Raw genomic sequence first — 15,362 nt, forward strand, 5'->3', positions numbered from 1 at the left:
CTGGACTTCAGGATCCAGGTAGCAGGGGTGCCCTTTTGTGAGCCGACAGCTTGGAAAGCAGAAAGCCCTGGAGACAGGACAGCCGGGGAGGGGAGGCCGAGGCGTGGGGGCAGGCAGGGTGCCCCTCCCCCACGTGTCTTGGGATCTGTTCTGGGGGCAAAGGGGGAAGCCGAGGCTTGGCCCCCACAAACAAGAAAAACTGGAATTAGCCCTGAACTCAGAGAGGGTTTGCTGGGGCTTAGCAAGCTGTGGCCTGCCCCAGGCCTCTAGGCAGGCACTGGGGCTCAGCCTCCCTGGTTCCCAGGCGGCGGGGCAGGCTGCCGCCTCCTCACTGGGCCTTGAGGCCTTTCCTCCGCCAAGGGCGGTCCTGGGGGAGGAGGAGGCAAGACACGGGGCAGAGAGACAGAGAGGGCGGGGGTGGGGGGCAAGTCACCCCGATAACCAGGCAGGTAGGTAAAGCAAAACCTTGCAGACTTTAAAAAGAACGTGTAATTTCTCGAAACGGTCCCAGCCCACGTTGGCTTAGAACCGTCAGCTGCTCCAGTGACCGTTTCCCCGGGGTGTAAACAGAAGGTAAGAAGAGTTTTGCCTTTTTACCCTCAGAGAGAGTAAACTCTGAAAGCCCTGCCAGGCTCCAGGGCTACTTCCTCCCAGGCCCTGTGCTTTCAGGCATGAGGGTGTGTGCCCTCCTGTGGTTGGCAATTGCTGCTGCTAAGGGGGTGCCCGGGGCCTGTCCTCGCGGGGCGGTCATCGCAGTGGGGGGCTTGGCCCAGGGTGGGCACGGTGGAGAGGCAGACGCTGGGGCTGGCTCCTTGCTGGGTGGCATGTGTGGAGCACCCAGCACAGGCCTGCCGGGGGCTCCCCATCTTGGGTGGGCAGGGCAGGCCCTGCTGGGGTAGGCGGCGACCACACAGCCCAGAGCCAACAGGGGGGGGTGGAGGGTCCTACTGCTTGTGGCCTCTGCCTGGCCCCCCACGGTCCGGCCTGAGGGCTGTGGCAAAGCCAGGTATGAGCAAGGCTCCTGGGGAGCCAGAGCTGTGAGGGATCTGGAAGGGAGTGTGGTCAAAGGGCCTCTGGAGCCTGGCAGTCCAGTGCCAGGCCTGCCCGAGTCCCCAAGAGGCCGTGGCAACTTCAGGCAGAGAGTCCCTCTCCTCCTCCCGGAGGCCACACCAAAGCCTCGTGACACCCCTGCCGCCCCCGTGCCCCCTCCCCCCACCCCCAACACCAGGAGACTCTTCGGGTTTTGGTATCCTCAGCCTGGAGCCTTGTCCTCCTCCTGTCATTTATTTGCCTTGGTTGGGAGAAGTCACCCCTTAATGTGCAGAGGGGCTCGGGATGGGTGGAGAGCTCATGAGGCCAGGATCTCCGCCAGAGAATATGCTGCGATTATTTACAAATGTGACCTGGCCCAAAGACAACCTTGGAAGTAGCTTTCCTCGTTTTAAAAAGACACCAAAACTGACTTTGATATGTTTATATTATAGATATAATACATAAACATCTAGCATGAAACTCTACGTTCTCCCCCAAAGAAGAGAACCAAGCTGGCCTTCCCCGCTCCCAGGCCCAGCGATCTAATGTGTGTGTGCTGGCCGGAGGCTGCCTCCCTTCCAGACCGGGAGCCAGGGCCTCTGTTTGGGGCGGGGAGGGGGGGGACAAGCCTGTGGGCAGCCAGGGCTGGAGGGGACCGAGGCCCACAGCCCCCCCCCCGGGGTGGGGGAAGCTGAGGGGAAAGGGGAAGCCCACCTCGCCTCTTTGGTTCCCCTGGGAGCAAAAGCAATCCCAAAACCAAAAGGAAAGACAGCCGCAGACCCTCCCTGCAGCTGCTGACGAAGAGTCTCATTTTGGCAAGTATCTGAGCAAAACCAAAACAAAACAAAAACCAAATAAAATGGTGGTTTAGCATAGACGTGCACATTCACATTGCACAAGGCACCGCTGGGACACAGAGAGGCCAGATACAAATGTTGATATCGGCTGATAAAGCAAAATATTTGGAAAGCTTCTCATAACTTCGGTCCCTCTGGGATGGACTGATTGTGCTTCGTGTTTGTATGGCAATGCTGGCGACATACAGTACAGACAAGACTGGTGGTCCCAGTGTCCCATTACCACCCCCACCCCACCTCGTCCCACCCCCCAGACCAGATCTCTAGGTTCCCTGCTCCCACCAGGCCACCACCCCCAGGAACATATGGCCTCAGAGCTAACCCAGGACCTAGTTTTCTCATCTGACTGGGGGCAGGAGACTCCCACTGGTCACCTGGTGACTCCTATCTCAAATGAGTCCAGCCGCAAGAGCCCAGCCTGTGGCAGGCTGGGAGTTCAGAGGCAAGGAACTTGGGACCCTCCACCTTCATATAGAACTAGGGGAACAACCTTAGGTTCAAAGCCCCAAGTCCCTGTGTTTCCTCCCCTCCAAGGACAGGCGCTGAGGAGCGGCTGGGGCTGGTTTATAGGGATCTCTGCTCCCTGAACCTTCCTCCTGCCCCCCCCCCGCCCCGGGGGCTGCACCCCTCCTTCTATTGCGGGGGAGAGGGGCCTGCTGCAGCAGGAACCCTCCAAATAAAATGACAAGGCACATATTTGCTCCCCCTACTCGGTAGGAATCGGAGCGGTGAGTTTGCGTTTCCAAGGCACAGGGTTATTCCTTTAATACTAGAGTTGCCGGGCTCCCGGCTCAGCCCCACGGCGCTTCTCCTCTCTGCCTGATCCCTCATCTTAGACGCACCGTGTCCGGCGCCGAGGAAGGCAAGGGGCACACGCGGCAGGCCAGGCTCTCAGGCGGCACCCGAATCTCCTAGCCCTGGCTTGCGCGGCTCCGGCAGTCTTGAGATCTGGAGACCCGAAACCACTCCCTGGGTCCCAGGCAGCGGCCGGCCCAGGGCGGTCCCGCCGCCGCGCGCCTCAAGCGCAGTTGCCCATGGCCTTGACCAGGGAGCTCTCGGGCAGCTGGCGGAAGATGCCCCGCAGCGTGTCCAGTTCGCGGCTCAGTTGTTCCACCCGCTTGCGCAGGCGGTCATTGTCACTGGTCAGCTCCAGCACCTTCTGTTGAGTCTCCACGTTGCGCTGCTTGGCCTTGTCCCGGCTCTTGCGCACCGCGATGTTGTTGCGCTCACGCCGCACCCGGTACTCGTTGCTGTTCTTGTCTACCGACTTCTTGGCTTTGCCTGCGCCGCCGCCGCCGCCCGCGCGCAGGTCGGGGTGCGCTGGGGCCAGCCCCTTGAGAGCGCCGCCGGGGCCTGGCAGGCCAGCGGCGCCAAGCGCGGGCGCTGGGTGCGGGCTGGGCACGGGCGTGGGCGGCGGCGTGGGGTGGCCGGGCTGCAGGTGCATGGTGGTCTGGCCGCAGTGCGCGATCTGGAACTGCAAGTGCGGGGCGGCCAGGTGTGCGGGCGGAGGGTGTGAATGCGGTGGTGGCGGTGGCGGCGGTGGCTGGTAGGGAAAGAGGCCGGCCAGCGCCAGCTGCTTCGACTCGTCCTCCTCGCGCGGCTCCTGCTTGATCACTAGCGGCCGCAGCGCCGGCGCCCCGACGCGCTCGTACAGGGGCTCCAGCCTGCCGTCCAGGTAGCCGGCCGCCGCGCAGCCGTAGCTGGGAGGGGGGCCGTGAGCCCCCCCGGGCATGACGGCGCCGCCGGGGCCCACGGGGGCGCCCGGGTAGTCAAAGTCGCCGCCGCCTCCCGCGGGGGCCGCGGCCGCCTTGGCCTTCTCTTGCTGCCGGCTGTGCTGAAACAGGTCGGCCAGGAACTCGTCGTTGAAGGCGGCCGGGTCGATGTAGGCGCTGATGTCGATGGACGTCTCGTGTTCGCAGATGCCGCCCAGCGGCTCCGGGGCGGCAGGTGGGGCTGGGGGCTGCGCGGGGCCCGCGCCCCGGGGAAAGCCGAAGGCGGCGCTGCTGGGCGCGTGCGGGGGGCTCTGGAGGTGGCTGCTCATCGGGGGCCGCGGCTCCGCCTCGTAGAAGTCGGCCGACTCCATGGGGGAGCTAGAGTCCTCCCGGCATGGCGAGCCTCGGCGGCCTCCAGCCCGCGCGGGGCGCCGCTGCTGCCGCTGCCCACCCGGAGACCCTACTCACTCGCGCCCGCGCAGCTCCCGGTCGCGAATGGCCAGGCCTGCGCGGGCCCGGTATTTATACCGCGGCGGCCATCGCCCTCTAGTGTCCAAACCGGTCTCGGACCTTCGGCGACGGTGGAGCGGCGCCTCCTGGGTCTTAGCGCCTGCGATCGTTAGAGGGCGGTGAGTGGGGCAGGAGCGCAGCACTGACTGGGAGGGGCGGCGGCGCAACGCCCACTACCCCCTGCGCAGCAAGCTGAAGGGTGACCTGCGAGTGGTGCCCCACCCTCCGAGGAGTGGTTGCCCCGGCGCACACGTGGTCCCTGGTGAGGCCCTCTCCTCTGGCTTCCCCAGGGCACCCACCGTCTGCCAACGGCAGGGGAGCCCGGGAGCACCCAGACGCCGCTCAGAGAGCTGTTGGTGGTGGAGGGCAAGTCTTGGTCTCTGAGTTTCTGTGGCGCGAACTCGCTTTAAAAACTAGAACCAGTTTTGTCCGGGTCCAGGCTCTCTGGAAAGCGGCGGCGTAGAGAAAGCACCGGGGGTTCGGGGGCAGGGAACAGTTTTGGACCTGCGGCCCAGCGTACACTGCCCGGTGGAGAGGCCGAGGAGAGAGGTCCGGAGCGCGGGGATCTTGCGTCTTTTTGATCTCCAGGCGTCCCCACGGATTTCGCGCAGAAGTACCTCTCCCCAGCCCCACCTCTTGCCGTACTCCAAGGTTCCGCGGCTTCGCACCGACCGGCGCTAGGACCCGGCGGAGAGTGGAGGGAGGGGGAGGCGGACGAGTCCAGGGAGTTTGGAGGACCCGGTCGGTCCATCCGCCTGGGCTGGAAAACTTTTTAATTACTTCTCCTAACCGGAGTTCTAGGTGTTGCTAGGCGCGCAGAGTTGGCGCTGCTACCTGGCGCGGGGCCGCCAACTTTTTCCTGTGGGACTGGCCGAGCTGGATTCCGGGGCTGGGGGACGGGGCGAGGGGGGACGCACCAGAGGGAGTAGGCGAATTTGACCCAGGGGCGCGGATCGCGAAGCGGGGTTGGCGGTCAGCGGGGTTGGAACCCACAGCCTTTTCCTCTCCTCCCCATTCAGGTGGGCTCCAGTACCGGAGCGAGAATATCGAGGGAGCCGAGGCCTCGGAGTCTCGGTGGCCTAGAGTCCGAACACCGACTGGGAGAACCCTGCAGAGTGGTTTGCAGGGCGCTGAGTCCCCAGAATCCTGGAGAACAAAGCGGCCCGGCCCGGGTGACCCCTGAGCGCCGCCTTCCCCCCCCACCCCGACACACACACAGCTGAGGGGGAAGGGGTTTATGGCAGCGCCTTTCCCCAGCCACGTGGCGCCTCGCGCGTTCTTCTTTGGGATCGCGGGGACAGCCGGCTCCCTTGAGGCGTCGTGGGCCAGCAAGTCTCCCCGCCTCGACCTCCCCCGCCCTCATCGCCCCTTAGATTAAGTGCGCTGAGGCCCATCGCCGCCATGGGTGCTGTTTTGGAAGTATGCCTGTTTGAAAATCGCCAGGCTGTGCGGGTCAGGACCCTCTCCCGGACAGTGGCCTTCCAAAGGCTGGCAAGTTGCCACAGCCCGCCCAGGAGCCCTCAAGGAGGCGCAGCGCGAAAGCAAGGCCTGGGGAGGCGGAGGTTCCAACTGTGGTCGCAGTAAAGCAGCAACTTCGTCTGGGGAACACATACTCTGCTTTAATCAAGTTCCTATTCAACATATTCCCAGTGATTATTGGCCCAACTGCTTCATTTTTTTTTTTTTTTTTTTTTTTTTTGGTCCAGAGCTCATACATAAGATATTTTCAGTTCGATGTTTTTGGACTGGGAGTGAAAGTAGATACATTAAACGAATAACCTATGTGAGCTGAGGAGCTGGTCTCTGGGCCTGGATCTAGGACCATTTGTACACGTGCACCTGTGGAGATCTGGAGGGAAACCCCAAAACAGGGCATGGGATTTTCATTTTTTCTGCAATGCTAAAAATAACGGTCTGCCCTAGTGCAGGAACAAAGAAAAGACAATTGGAAGTGCCCTGTTTTAGCATACACCTGCTCTCCTGTGCAGGTATCAGGAATGTCTCTTCTTAGGATCTGGGGATATTGCAGAGGCCCCCAGGACTGGGGGAGTACCAGAATAAGGCCTTATCAATAAAGCCTTATTGTGGGGGGAAGAGAGGCACCACAGCCAGGGCTGTAGATCCTTCCACAGCAGAACCAGAAAGCTCCCCACTACGCCAGCTCTGTGCAAGGTGTTCAGTGGTCAGAGGTGAGTGAGAAGCAGCCCCTGCCCTCTCTCGGAGCCTTGGGCATAGCTGGGAGACAGACAGATCTTCACACAAAGTCACAAGGGCCTCCTCAATGAGGAGGTGATGCCGAAAGAGCCAGAAACGAGACTGGCTAGAAGCATGGAGTGCAGCAATTCGTCATATGTCCTTTAGGAGGTACCAGTGCAGATGAACGATGGATGTGCTATAATAAAGCTGTGCAGACACATATGGGGCTTTGGAGGAGGGTGCAACCAGCTTTTGGGGGGATAGTGCTATGGGCTAAATTTTGTCCTCCTGAAAATTCATATGTTGAGCCCTAACCCCCATTGTAACTCTATTTGGAGATGGATTTTTCAGGAGGTGATTAAGATTAAATAAGATCATAAGGGTGGGGTTCTAATCTGATAGGATCGATGGGCTCTCTCGCCCCCCCCCCCTCAGCCATGTGAAGCCAGAGGGAGAAGGTGCTGGCATTTGCAAACCAGGAAGAGAACCCACAGCAGAACCCAACAATGCTGGCGCCCTAATCTCAGACTTCTAGGCTTCAGAACTGTGAGAAAATGCATTTCTGTGGTTCAAGCCCCCTGTCTGGTATTTTGTTAGGGCAGCAGGCACTGACTGAGACCAGAGGTTGAGGAGGGCTTCATGCAGCCGTGGACCTTTGATCCGCACCTTGAAGGATGAGCAGGAATTTGCTAGAAGGAGAGGTGCAATTTGCAGAATGGCAGGTGCAAAGGTGGAGCGGCTGCGAGTGCATGGCGTGTTCTGGTAACAAAGGACAAGATGTTTGATGGGCTGGAGTGCAGGGATTGCTGGGGAGGGGCCTAGATAAGGCTGGATGCACAGACAGGGCTGGGCTCACGGCCAAGGTGGCTCCGGGTGAAGGAGGACTCTCTCACAGGGTTTTGCCGCCCAGCTTCTAGCAGGGGAGCTCTGTGATCCAATGTGGGTTCCTGAAAGGCCACAGTGGGAGGGGCTGGAGAGGGAAGGGATGACCGGATGAGAAGCAGTGGCAACCTGAGGCCCCAGGATGGGGGACAGAGGGCAGGGATGGATTTGAACAAATTGTCAGGACTTGGGAGTCTGGGTAGGGGCTGAATGCCTGGCTTCCGGCTGGGGTTACTGTCTGTCCACAACATAAGCGATGCAGGGAAAATAGAGGGTCTCGTTCAAGCCCCTGGAGGTCGTGGGGTCTCACCACCCATAGGACACTCCTTGCCTGATTTGCAGTTCTGGAAGAGAAGACCATGACCCAGGAACAGTCGCCAAGATCTGCCTTCCATAATCTAGTTTTTCCTTTGAAGTCTAAGAGAACATGTGTCTTGGGATGAGGAGAAAGCTGTTTAGAGGCCAAGTAGTGGGTTTGTGGGTGGGCTGCCCAGAGATGAGGGAGCGTCCTGGGGCTGGCGACACTGTGAAGCAAGAATTGGCTGCAGAACCCCAGAAGCAAGAATTGGCTGGAGACCCCAGGCTTGGCAGAGCCACTCTCCATGGGAAGTGCCCATGGCTGGAAGGGGGCTATGGCCTGAAAAATCACGTGGGCAGCCAGCATTTTGCTGGGATGGCTTGGGAGGGAGATGGCTCTGTGGCTCACGCTCTGTTGAGACAGAGCCAGTAATAAGAGAAGCTCATAAATCTTCCCCGAACACCTTTACGATCCTTCTGCGTTGCCTGGATTGATGGCACTTGGCAGTCCTCGAGGAGAGAGAAGAGGGAGAGCTTTCTGATAAGCCTTGGCCTCAATGTACTCAGCAGGGGGGCGTGGGGCAGGGACCCAGGGGCTCTGACGGGGTGCCCGGCGAGAGAAGAGGCGTGCTCTGGCTCTACTTTTTACAAAGGAGAAAATCAGCAACAGAAGTGAAAATGCATTTCATAGGTGTGAATTATGCTCCGGATAGCTCGGGAGAGGAAGATGCCGAGCTGGGGGGGAGGGCAGGCTGCGAGGGGTGTGTGGGGGGGGGGAGTGAGCCTCCCGCTCTGAGAATCGTGGTCCCGAGGTTTGGGTGCTCCTGGATGGAGCCTGGTCCCAGAGCCGTTCACCACGCTGACCATTTTGAGAAGATAGGCAGAGCCTGTGGAAGTTTTTATTTTACTTCGATTCGCCTTTCCTAAGGCAATGCATATAAGAGAAGTTTGACAATCAAGCGAATGCTGAAGAGCAAGTTCAAAGAGGACAAATCATTCTGATTTAGTTTCTAACTTTGATGACAGCTACGTGGATGTAGAGTTGGTCAAAGCAGAACTAGTTAAGATAATTAATAAGGTCTAATTAAGATAAAAGACAGGAACTGTAATTTTCAGGCATGGTTTGTGCTCTGACCAGGGGGCATGAGTGTCTAATACAGTCTGTCTACTACAGTGATTCCCTAAAATATTCTCAACGACCTTCCTAAAACGTAGACAAGCAAAACAATCAGAAGTTACTTTTTTTTTTTTTTTGCTAGGGGTCAAATTGGAGCTACAGCTGCTGGCTTATGCCACAGCCACAGCAAGGCGGGATCCAAGACTCATCTGCGACCTACACCACAGCTCACGGCAATGCTGCGTCCCTGAGGCCAGGGAACGAACCTGCATCCTCATGGATACTAGCCAGATTTGTTTCCACGGCACCACAATGAGAGCAGCCTGAGAAGACATTCTTGTTACCCTGTCTCCTACTCTGTCTCACTGGGAGTTCTGGTAGTGCAGGGATTCCTCAGATGCATTAAAACCCCTACTTTGTGTATTAGGGTCACCTTGGGAAAGTTATTGAATTTCTCTGAGCCTCTGTTTTCTTTTCTGTAAATTGGGGGCAATAGCTCATTACAGGGCATTCTCAGCTTGTTCTAGGACAAAGCACCTAGAAATCACAGAATATTACAAGGCATCATTAATTCTGTCACTGTGTGCTAGAAATGATTTAACTGTTAGGAAACATGACTATATTGAATGTACACCCTATGAAATCACAACCATGAGAACTTCAGTCCATAAAAAATCCACACTGTCAGACTCAGCTGTTTCCAGTTTTCCCTCAATTTTCATCTATTCCAATATGTGTGTGGTTTCTTTTGTTATGTTTCCTGTTTATGTGCTTGCAACTGCTAGCAGATAAGCAGTAGCGGGCAGCAAAGATTTTAGAAAAAGAATATCCATTATCTTAAATTTGTTTAGCAGCTTAGGAAAAGTCTTTTATTCTATCTTGGTAGAAAACTCCTTTGGTAGATAATGGATCCCAGAACTGCTCCTTCAGCATTTGGGGAACACTGCAGAAAGCAAGCTGTGGATGTTGGGTGGGCTTGGACCCAGCCCACATTTTTGTGTGATCCAGGACAAGATTACAAATGGCAGCCCCCATACCATCTGTTTAAACATTAAAAGTTATCAATCAAATGAAGAAACTGTTAGATAAAATATGTTCTACCTTCCTGCCTGGACAAATAAATCTTTGTCATGTCCTAGAGGCCAGATGTAAATTTAGAATCTGACTCGGAGTTCCCATCGTGGCTCAGCAGTTAACGAACCTGAGAGGATCCATGAGGATGAGGTTTCGACCCCTGGCCTCACTCAGTGGGTTAAGGATCTGGCGTTGACATGAGCTGTGGTGTAGGTCGCAGACCCGGCTCGGATCTGGCATTGCCATGGCTGTGGTGTAGGCTGGCAGCTTCAGCTCCAATTAGACCCCTAGCCTGGGAACTTCAATATGCTGTGGGTACAGCCCTAAAAAGCAAAAAAAAAATTTAAAAAATAAAAAGGAACTTGACCCTGGAACATGAAGGACCAGGAGAGGCAGCCACCCCCTTCTCTTCCAACCCCTTGTGTCATTCCCCCCCCCCACACACACAGAGAAGGGCCCTTAGCCAGGTGGGTGTGGATGCCCAGTACAAGGCTCTGATATTTCCCATAATCTCTGAAACCTGCCCCTTCCCATCACCCTTTGACCTAGGGTTGTGTTTGATACCAAGTGCTTGGCAGAGCGGCCCTTGTAGGCCCAGGCAGCTGGCTCTAGGCTGTTGGGGCAGGAAGTTCCTTTGCCTGTAGGGTCGTCACCCGGAGGGAAGGGGGCAGCCAGAGAAGAGCAAGAGTGGGGCCCTCTAATGTGGGGGTCCAGCTCAGGGGTCCTGGTACATGAGTTGAAAGATGATATGGGAGATCCGCCAGGCAGGGTCTCAGCACCCTGGCGGGGCCAGCGCCCATTCAGTGCAAGCAGGAGAGCAGGGATACCAGGCCCTGCCTCTGGGTGAGGATGTCAGTTGGCAGAAATCCCAAATCTGCATCCCAGCTCCTGGCTTCCCTCCACCTCATCAGGCAGCCGGGTTCCGCGCTCTCTCACCTGGACCACGGTGGCAGGCCTGACTACCTCTCCACTGCCCTCTTGGCTCTGTGCTCCCCTAACGCTCCCCACAGAGCAGCCTGAGTTTCCTCTTTTCTTTTTAGGGCTTCACCTGTGGCACATAGAAGTCCCCAGGCCAGGGGTCGAATCTGAGCTGCAGCTGCCAGATGATGCTCCAGCCACATCCACGCTGGATCCGAGCCATATCTACCACCTAGGCTGTAGCCTGTGGCAATGCGAGATCCTTAACCCACTGGGCAAGGCCAGGAATCGAACCCGCATCCTCACAGTCCTTAACCAGCTGAACCACAACGGGAACTCCTTGAGTTTCCCTTTAAACATGTACTTGGACCACGCTCAGGTGCTTCACCCTCCAGTGACTGCCCGTCGCGTGTGGAAGAGGACATGAGGCATCTCAGCCTGGCCACGTGGCCCTGAACAGTTTGGCCCTCACCTCAGCTTCCATCTCAGACCCTCCTCGGCTCCCCACTGTGCTCCCAGCCTCAGGGTGCCTCACTCCGCTCTGCTGGCTCCCTGGAATGTTCTTCCCAGATGTTGGTACGACTCCTTTCTTCCGGTCACTTGAGCCTCACCTCCAAGAGGTTCCTCTCAGTTACACGTGGCACACCAGCCACCTCTCCCGTCGCCGGTCAGGCCGTGGTGCGTTTTCTTTTCCTCACCGTGCTCTCTGGAAAACGGTCTTGTTTACTCATTTGACTTGTTCCCCGTCTGGCTTCCCCCACTAGATTGCCAGCTCCACAAAGACGGGCCCTTGTCTGTCCTGTTCTGCCTATTTCCAGAGCTAGAACAGGCCTTGGCGTATGGGAGAGCCTCAAATATTTGTTGAATGAACGCAGAATGGATTCTATTCAAGAAAACTGCTACCCAGCCACCCTCCCAGAACTCAGTTTGTTCCCAAGCCTAGGAGGGCAGATCAAGGGTGGCCCCGAAGGATGCTGGGGAGGACCCAGTCCCCTGGGTCAGGGCTCCCCAGGGCAGACCCATCTGGAGCCTCCTGAAGCCATGCCAGGCCAGCCTGCCAGGGCCTGGAGAGTCTGTTCAGTGCCTCTGGGCTGACTCGGAAGAAGTCCCCCTCAGGCACATGCAACCCCCAGGGGCTTGGCTGAGCAGAAAGTGCCTTTGTTGGGAGGGAAAAAAGGGCCCCTGTCTCTGGAGAGAGGCAGCCCGGCCAGGATACAATGCTTTGGTGAGTGGAGGCCTCCTGTATCGGGCTGGTTCGTGTAGCGCAAATTTCTTAGCCCTGCCTGACAACCCTGGAGCGCCCCCTCTCTGTAAGGCGCTGCTGGGAGGGTGCCCCAGAAGAGCAAGACTTAGTCCTTGGAGGTAACTGGACATCAGCTCCCCCACCCACGAGAGAGTGGACCTGCCTTCCACAGGAGCACGAGGGAGGCAGGAGCTGTTCCGGGGTGTAGACCAGACCACCCCACTTCTTGAGAGATGGGGTGAGGCTCCTTGGAGCCCACTTCTGTGCACCCACTGTTTTGACCCCATTCCTTCTCTTGGTGGATTGTATGGATTTATGCCTCAAGGTGCATCTTAAAAACAAAAATCCTTAAAGAAGGTGAGACGCCCAATCTTTCAAAAATCAAAATGAGTTTTTAGGTGCTGGCTCACGAAGGCCTCCATTCTAGCTCCCTTTCTTTGTGATTATAACCAGCATCTTCCCCTCCCGTCTAAGCCCTTCCACTGTGTGTGTAAAACACCCTCCACATGCAGACATCGGAGCTCCAGGAGAAATGACAGCACACAGTGAGCTATCTGATATGTCTCCAAAAGCTTCATCTGTTCTAGCCCATTAGCTGGGGCTAGATCACTCCCGAAGGCAGCCATATCAGGTCCTGCTGTAGTCTGGCAATATACTGTCAGCTTACAGAGTTCAAAGCTGCTTTGCAAAAGTTACATTTTTGACATCCAGAATTAATCCTTCACTGAAAAAAAATCAAGTTGCAGAACAGCATGCCGCTCCCACCTTTCAGGGAAAAAAAGGATTTAGAGACATATCGTTGGTGTCTAGAAAGAAGTTAGGAGGAATTCACACCAAACTGTTAACAGGGGTGCTGCCTTGGTCAGAAGAGAGAGAACTTGTATTTTTAAATTTATACATTTAAGTATATTGGACTTTTTAAAATGGATGAGTATATATTAAACATATATAAATACATAATTTTATAAACTACAAAATATTTGAAGTCACTTAAATTTTATAGTTTTATAACTTTCATGGTTGTATAAACTAGAAAATGTTTTAAAGTCACTTGAATTTACTCTGCAAGTGTGCAATGCCATCATGGATTGCATAGTTTTGTAAATTACTTCAAAATGCTTTTTAATGGCCCTATTTTCCAAGTTAAAAAAAAAATCTGGAATCGTGCTCTAGGAATGGTTTCTGATTTATGAATTTGTTCATATGAAGAACCACACCTAGTCAGAGACGCTGAATCACAACTAGTTCTACATTTAACAAATCATCTTTACTTTAAATGAGGAAAGCTCATTTATACTGTAAATTATATGTATAATTTATAATATAAAAAGCTTCTGTGAAGCCATATGAAAGACAATCCCAATCCAAAAGAGAATGGGTATAATCAGAGAATTTATGGATTTTAAATATGTTTGTTTAAAAACATATATTCTGGGAGTTTCCGTCGTGGCTCGGTGGTTAATGAACCTGACTAGGATCCATGAGGATGCAGGTTCAATCTCTGGCCTTGCTCAGTGGGTTAAGGATCTGGCGTTGCTGTGAGCTGTGGTGTAGGTAGCAGACGCGGCTTGTATTCCACGTTGCTGTGGCTTTGGTGTAGGCTGGAGGCTATACCTCCGATTAGACCCCTAGCCTGGGAACCTCCATATGCCGCTGTTGTGTAGGATGCAGCTCAGATCCCGTGTTGCTGTGGCCGTGGTGTAGGCCGGCAGCTGCTGGTTCTGATTCAACCCCTTCCCTGGGAACCTCCATATGCCACAGGTGCGGCCATAAAAAGACAAAAGACAAAAAATAAATCAACAAAAACATATATTCTGAATAAAAGATACACAAATTAAAATGACAGCAGTCGGACAGGTATAATGTGCCGTGCTGATAAGTGGGTAGGGCAAAGAGGTTAGGATTATATCTGCCTCTTTGGAGGCCAATTTAGCAGTGGCTGTCTAATTCCAAAGTGTTAATCACCTTTCACCTCGTAATTCCAGTTACAGGAAGTTACTCTCATAAACTCTCATACGTGCCCAAAGAGGTACATATATGGATAGTGACCAAAACATGTTGTTTTTTTTTTTTTTTTTTTTTTTGCGTCCCTGGGTGGGCACAAAGCAAAACATTGTTTATAGTCGCAAAAGACTGGAAACAACAGAATGCCTGTCTATTAATAGAAGACTGGGTAAATAACCACCATGAGATAGCTGGTTAATAATCTCCTTTCTCGGGAGTTCCCATCAAGGCACAGTGGAAACGAATCCGACTAGGAACCATGAGGTTGTGGGTTCGATCCCTGGCCTTGCTCAGTGGGTTAAGGATCCGGCGTTGCTGTGGCTGTGGTGTAGGTGGCAGCTACAGCTCTGATTGGACCCCTAGCCTGGGAACCTCCATATGCTGCGGGTACGGCCCTAAAAAGACAAAAAGACAAAACAAACAAACGAACAAAACAATAATCCTCTTTCTCTGTTACAAGAAAGGAGGAAGATCTGCCCATGAACACATACGGAAAGAGCTCTGCCCTACTCATTCATATATGCATATGTATAAAATACACTTGCACACATGTGTATATGAATATGTACATATATATATATATACACACACACACACGCACATAGTGCAGAAAATGTGCTTCCATTAGTGTTGAGAGAAGGAGGGTCTACATATGTGTTATCTCTGCCTAGAACATCTCAGAAAGGGCACATAAGCAGGGAAACTAGAGAATTGCAAATGGTGAGAATCTGTATTATACCTAAAGATATATACAAGAATTAAACCATAATTTAATAATAAGGAATTAGGATTGCTCCAAAAATCCCAAAACGTATGACTGCTGAATACACCTTGCAAACACCAGCCTTAGGAGATGAAGACAGGGATTTAGTTTACTTTTTGTATCATTGAACAGAACTGAATGACCATAAAAGCCCAAATGATACTTTATTTTCATTGTTGTCCCCAAGAAAATCTATACACCAGTCAGTTAGAGTAAAACTCTTTTCTACCACATGAGCCCATTTCCCCCAAATATGGACGTGAGTTTCCTGTCCATATTGATTTAGCAGTTCAGGGACTGCAGGCAGGGCAGGGTTATCCCATCCCGCCCCTCCAACTGGTTCCGTCTCTACCATTTTCAGTCAAAATTCCAAAGGTCATTTGGAAAAGCACATAACACACTAAGCTTTCCAGACACTCCCTTTGGTCTAGATAACCCCCCAAGGCCTGGTTCCTAAGGCAGGAGTTCTGGGAACCAGGGGCCCACAATGACAAATCCAGGTCTACCTGGTCAACAATTGGAGGTGACCCTGAGCAAATGGAGAGTTTCCATAAGTCTATCTCTAGAATCTGATTTTTCTTATAAAAACTAGAAATGTCAGCTTACATTCCAAATGCAGTCATTTTATTATAGTCAAGGTGCAATAACAGTTAAACAAAAACCAGCATGAGTCATGCTCCCATAAAACCGTCTGCTTATGGAGTTTGGCTTTTCTCTAAACGAGGGAAACTCAAAGTCAGGCAGCACAGAAAGGGGT

The 15,362-nt window shown here is 54.0% G+C and overlaps 1 protein-coding gene and 1 long non-coding RNA gene across 2 annotated transcripts; one reads left to right on the forward strand and one right to left on the reverse strand.

The window, feature by feature from the left end:
* Positions 1-440: 440 nt before the first annotated feature.
* On the forward strand, positions 441-9,673 carry LOC146402321 (uncharacterized). Its single transcript, XR_014805078.1, has 2 exons — positions 441-573; positions 8,746-9,673. It is a non-coding gene; the product is annotated as an uncharacterized LOC146402321 (long non-coding RNA).
* On the reverse strand, positions 1,460-4,098 carry CEBPA (CCAAT enhancer binding protein alpha). Its single transcript, XM_003127015.5, has one exon. It carries the CDS (start codon positions 3,970-3,972, stop codon positions 2,908-2,910), a length of 1,065 nt encoding a protein of 354 aa, XP_003127063.1. The 5' UTR covers positions 3,973-4,098; the 3' UTR covers positions 1,460-2,907.
* Positions 9,674-15,362: the final 5,689 nt, after the last annotated feature.

This window comes from Sus scrofa, chromosome 6 (genome assembly GCF_054392235.1).
Source record: "Sus scrofa isolate SSC_HxYL_T2T_F1_AM1 chromosome 6, Sscrofa_HxYL_maternal_Yorkshire_Landrace_v2.0, whole genome shotgun sequence".
In the NCBI taxonomy this organism is placed as follows: domain Eukaryota; kingdom Metazoa; phylum Chordata; class Mammalia; order Artiodactyla; family Suidae; genus Sus; species Sus scrofa.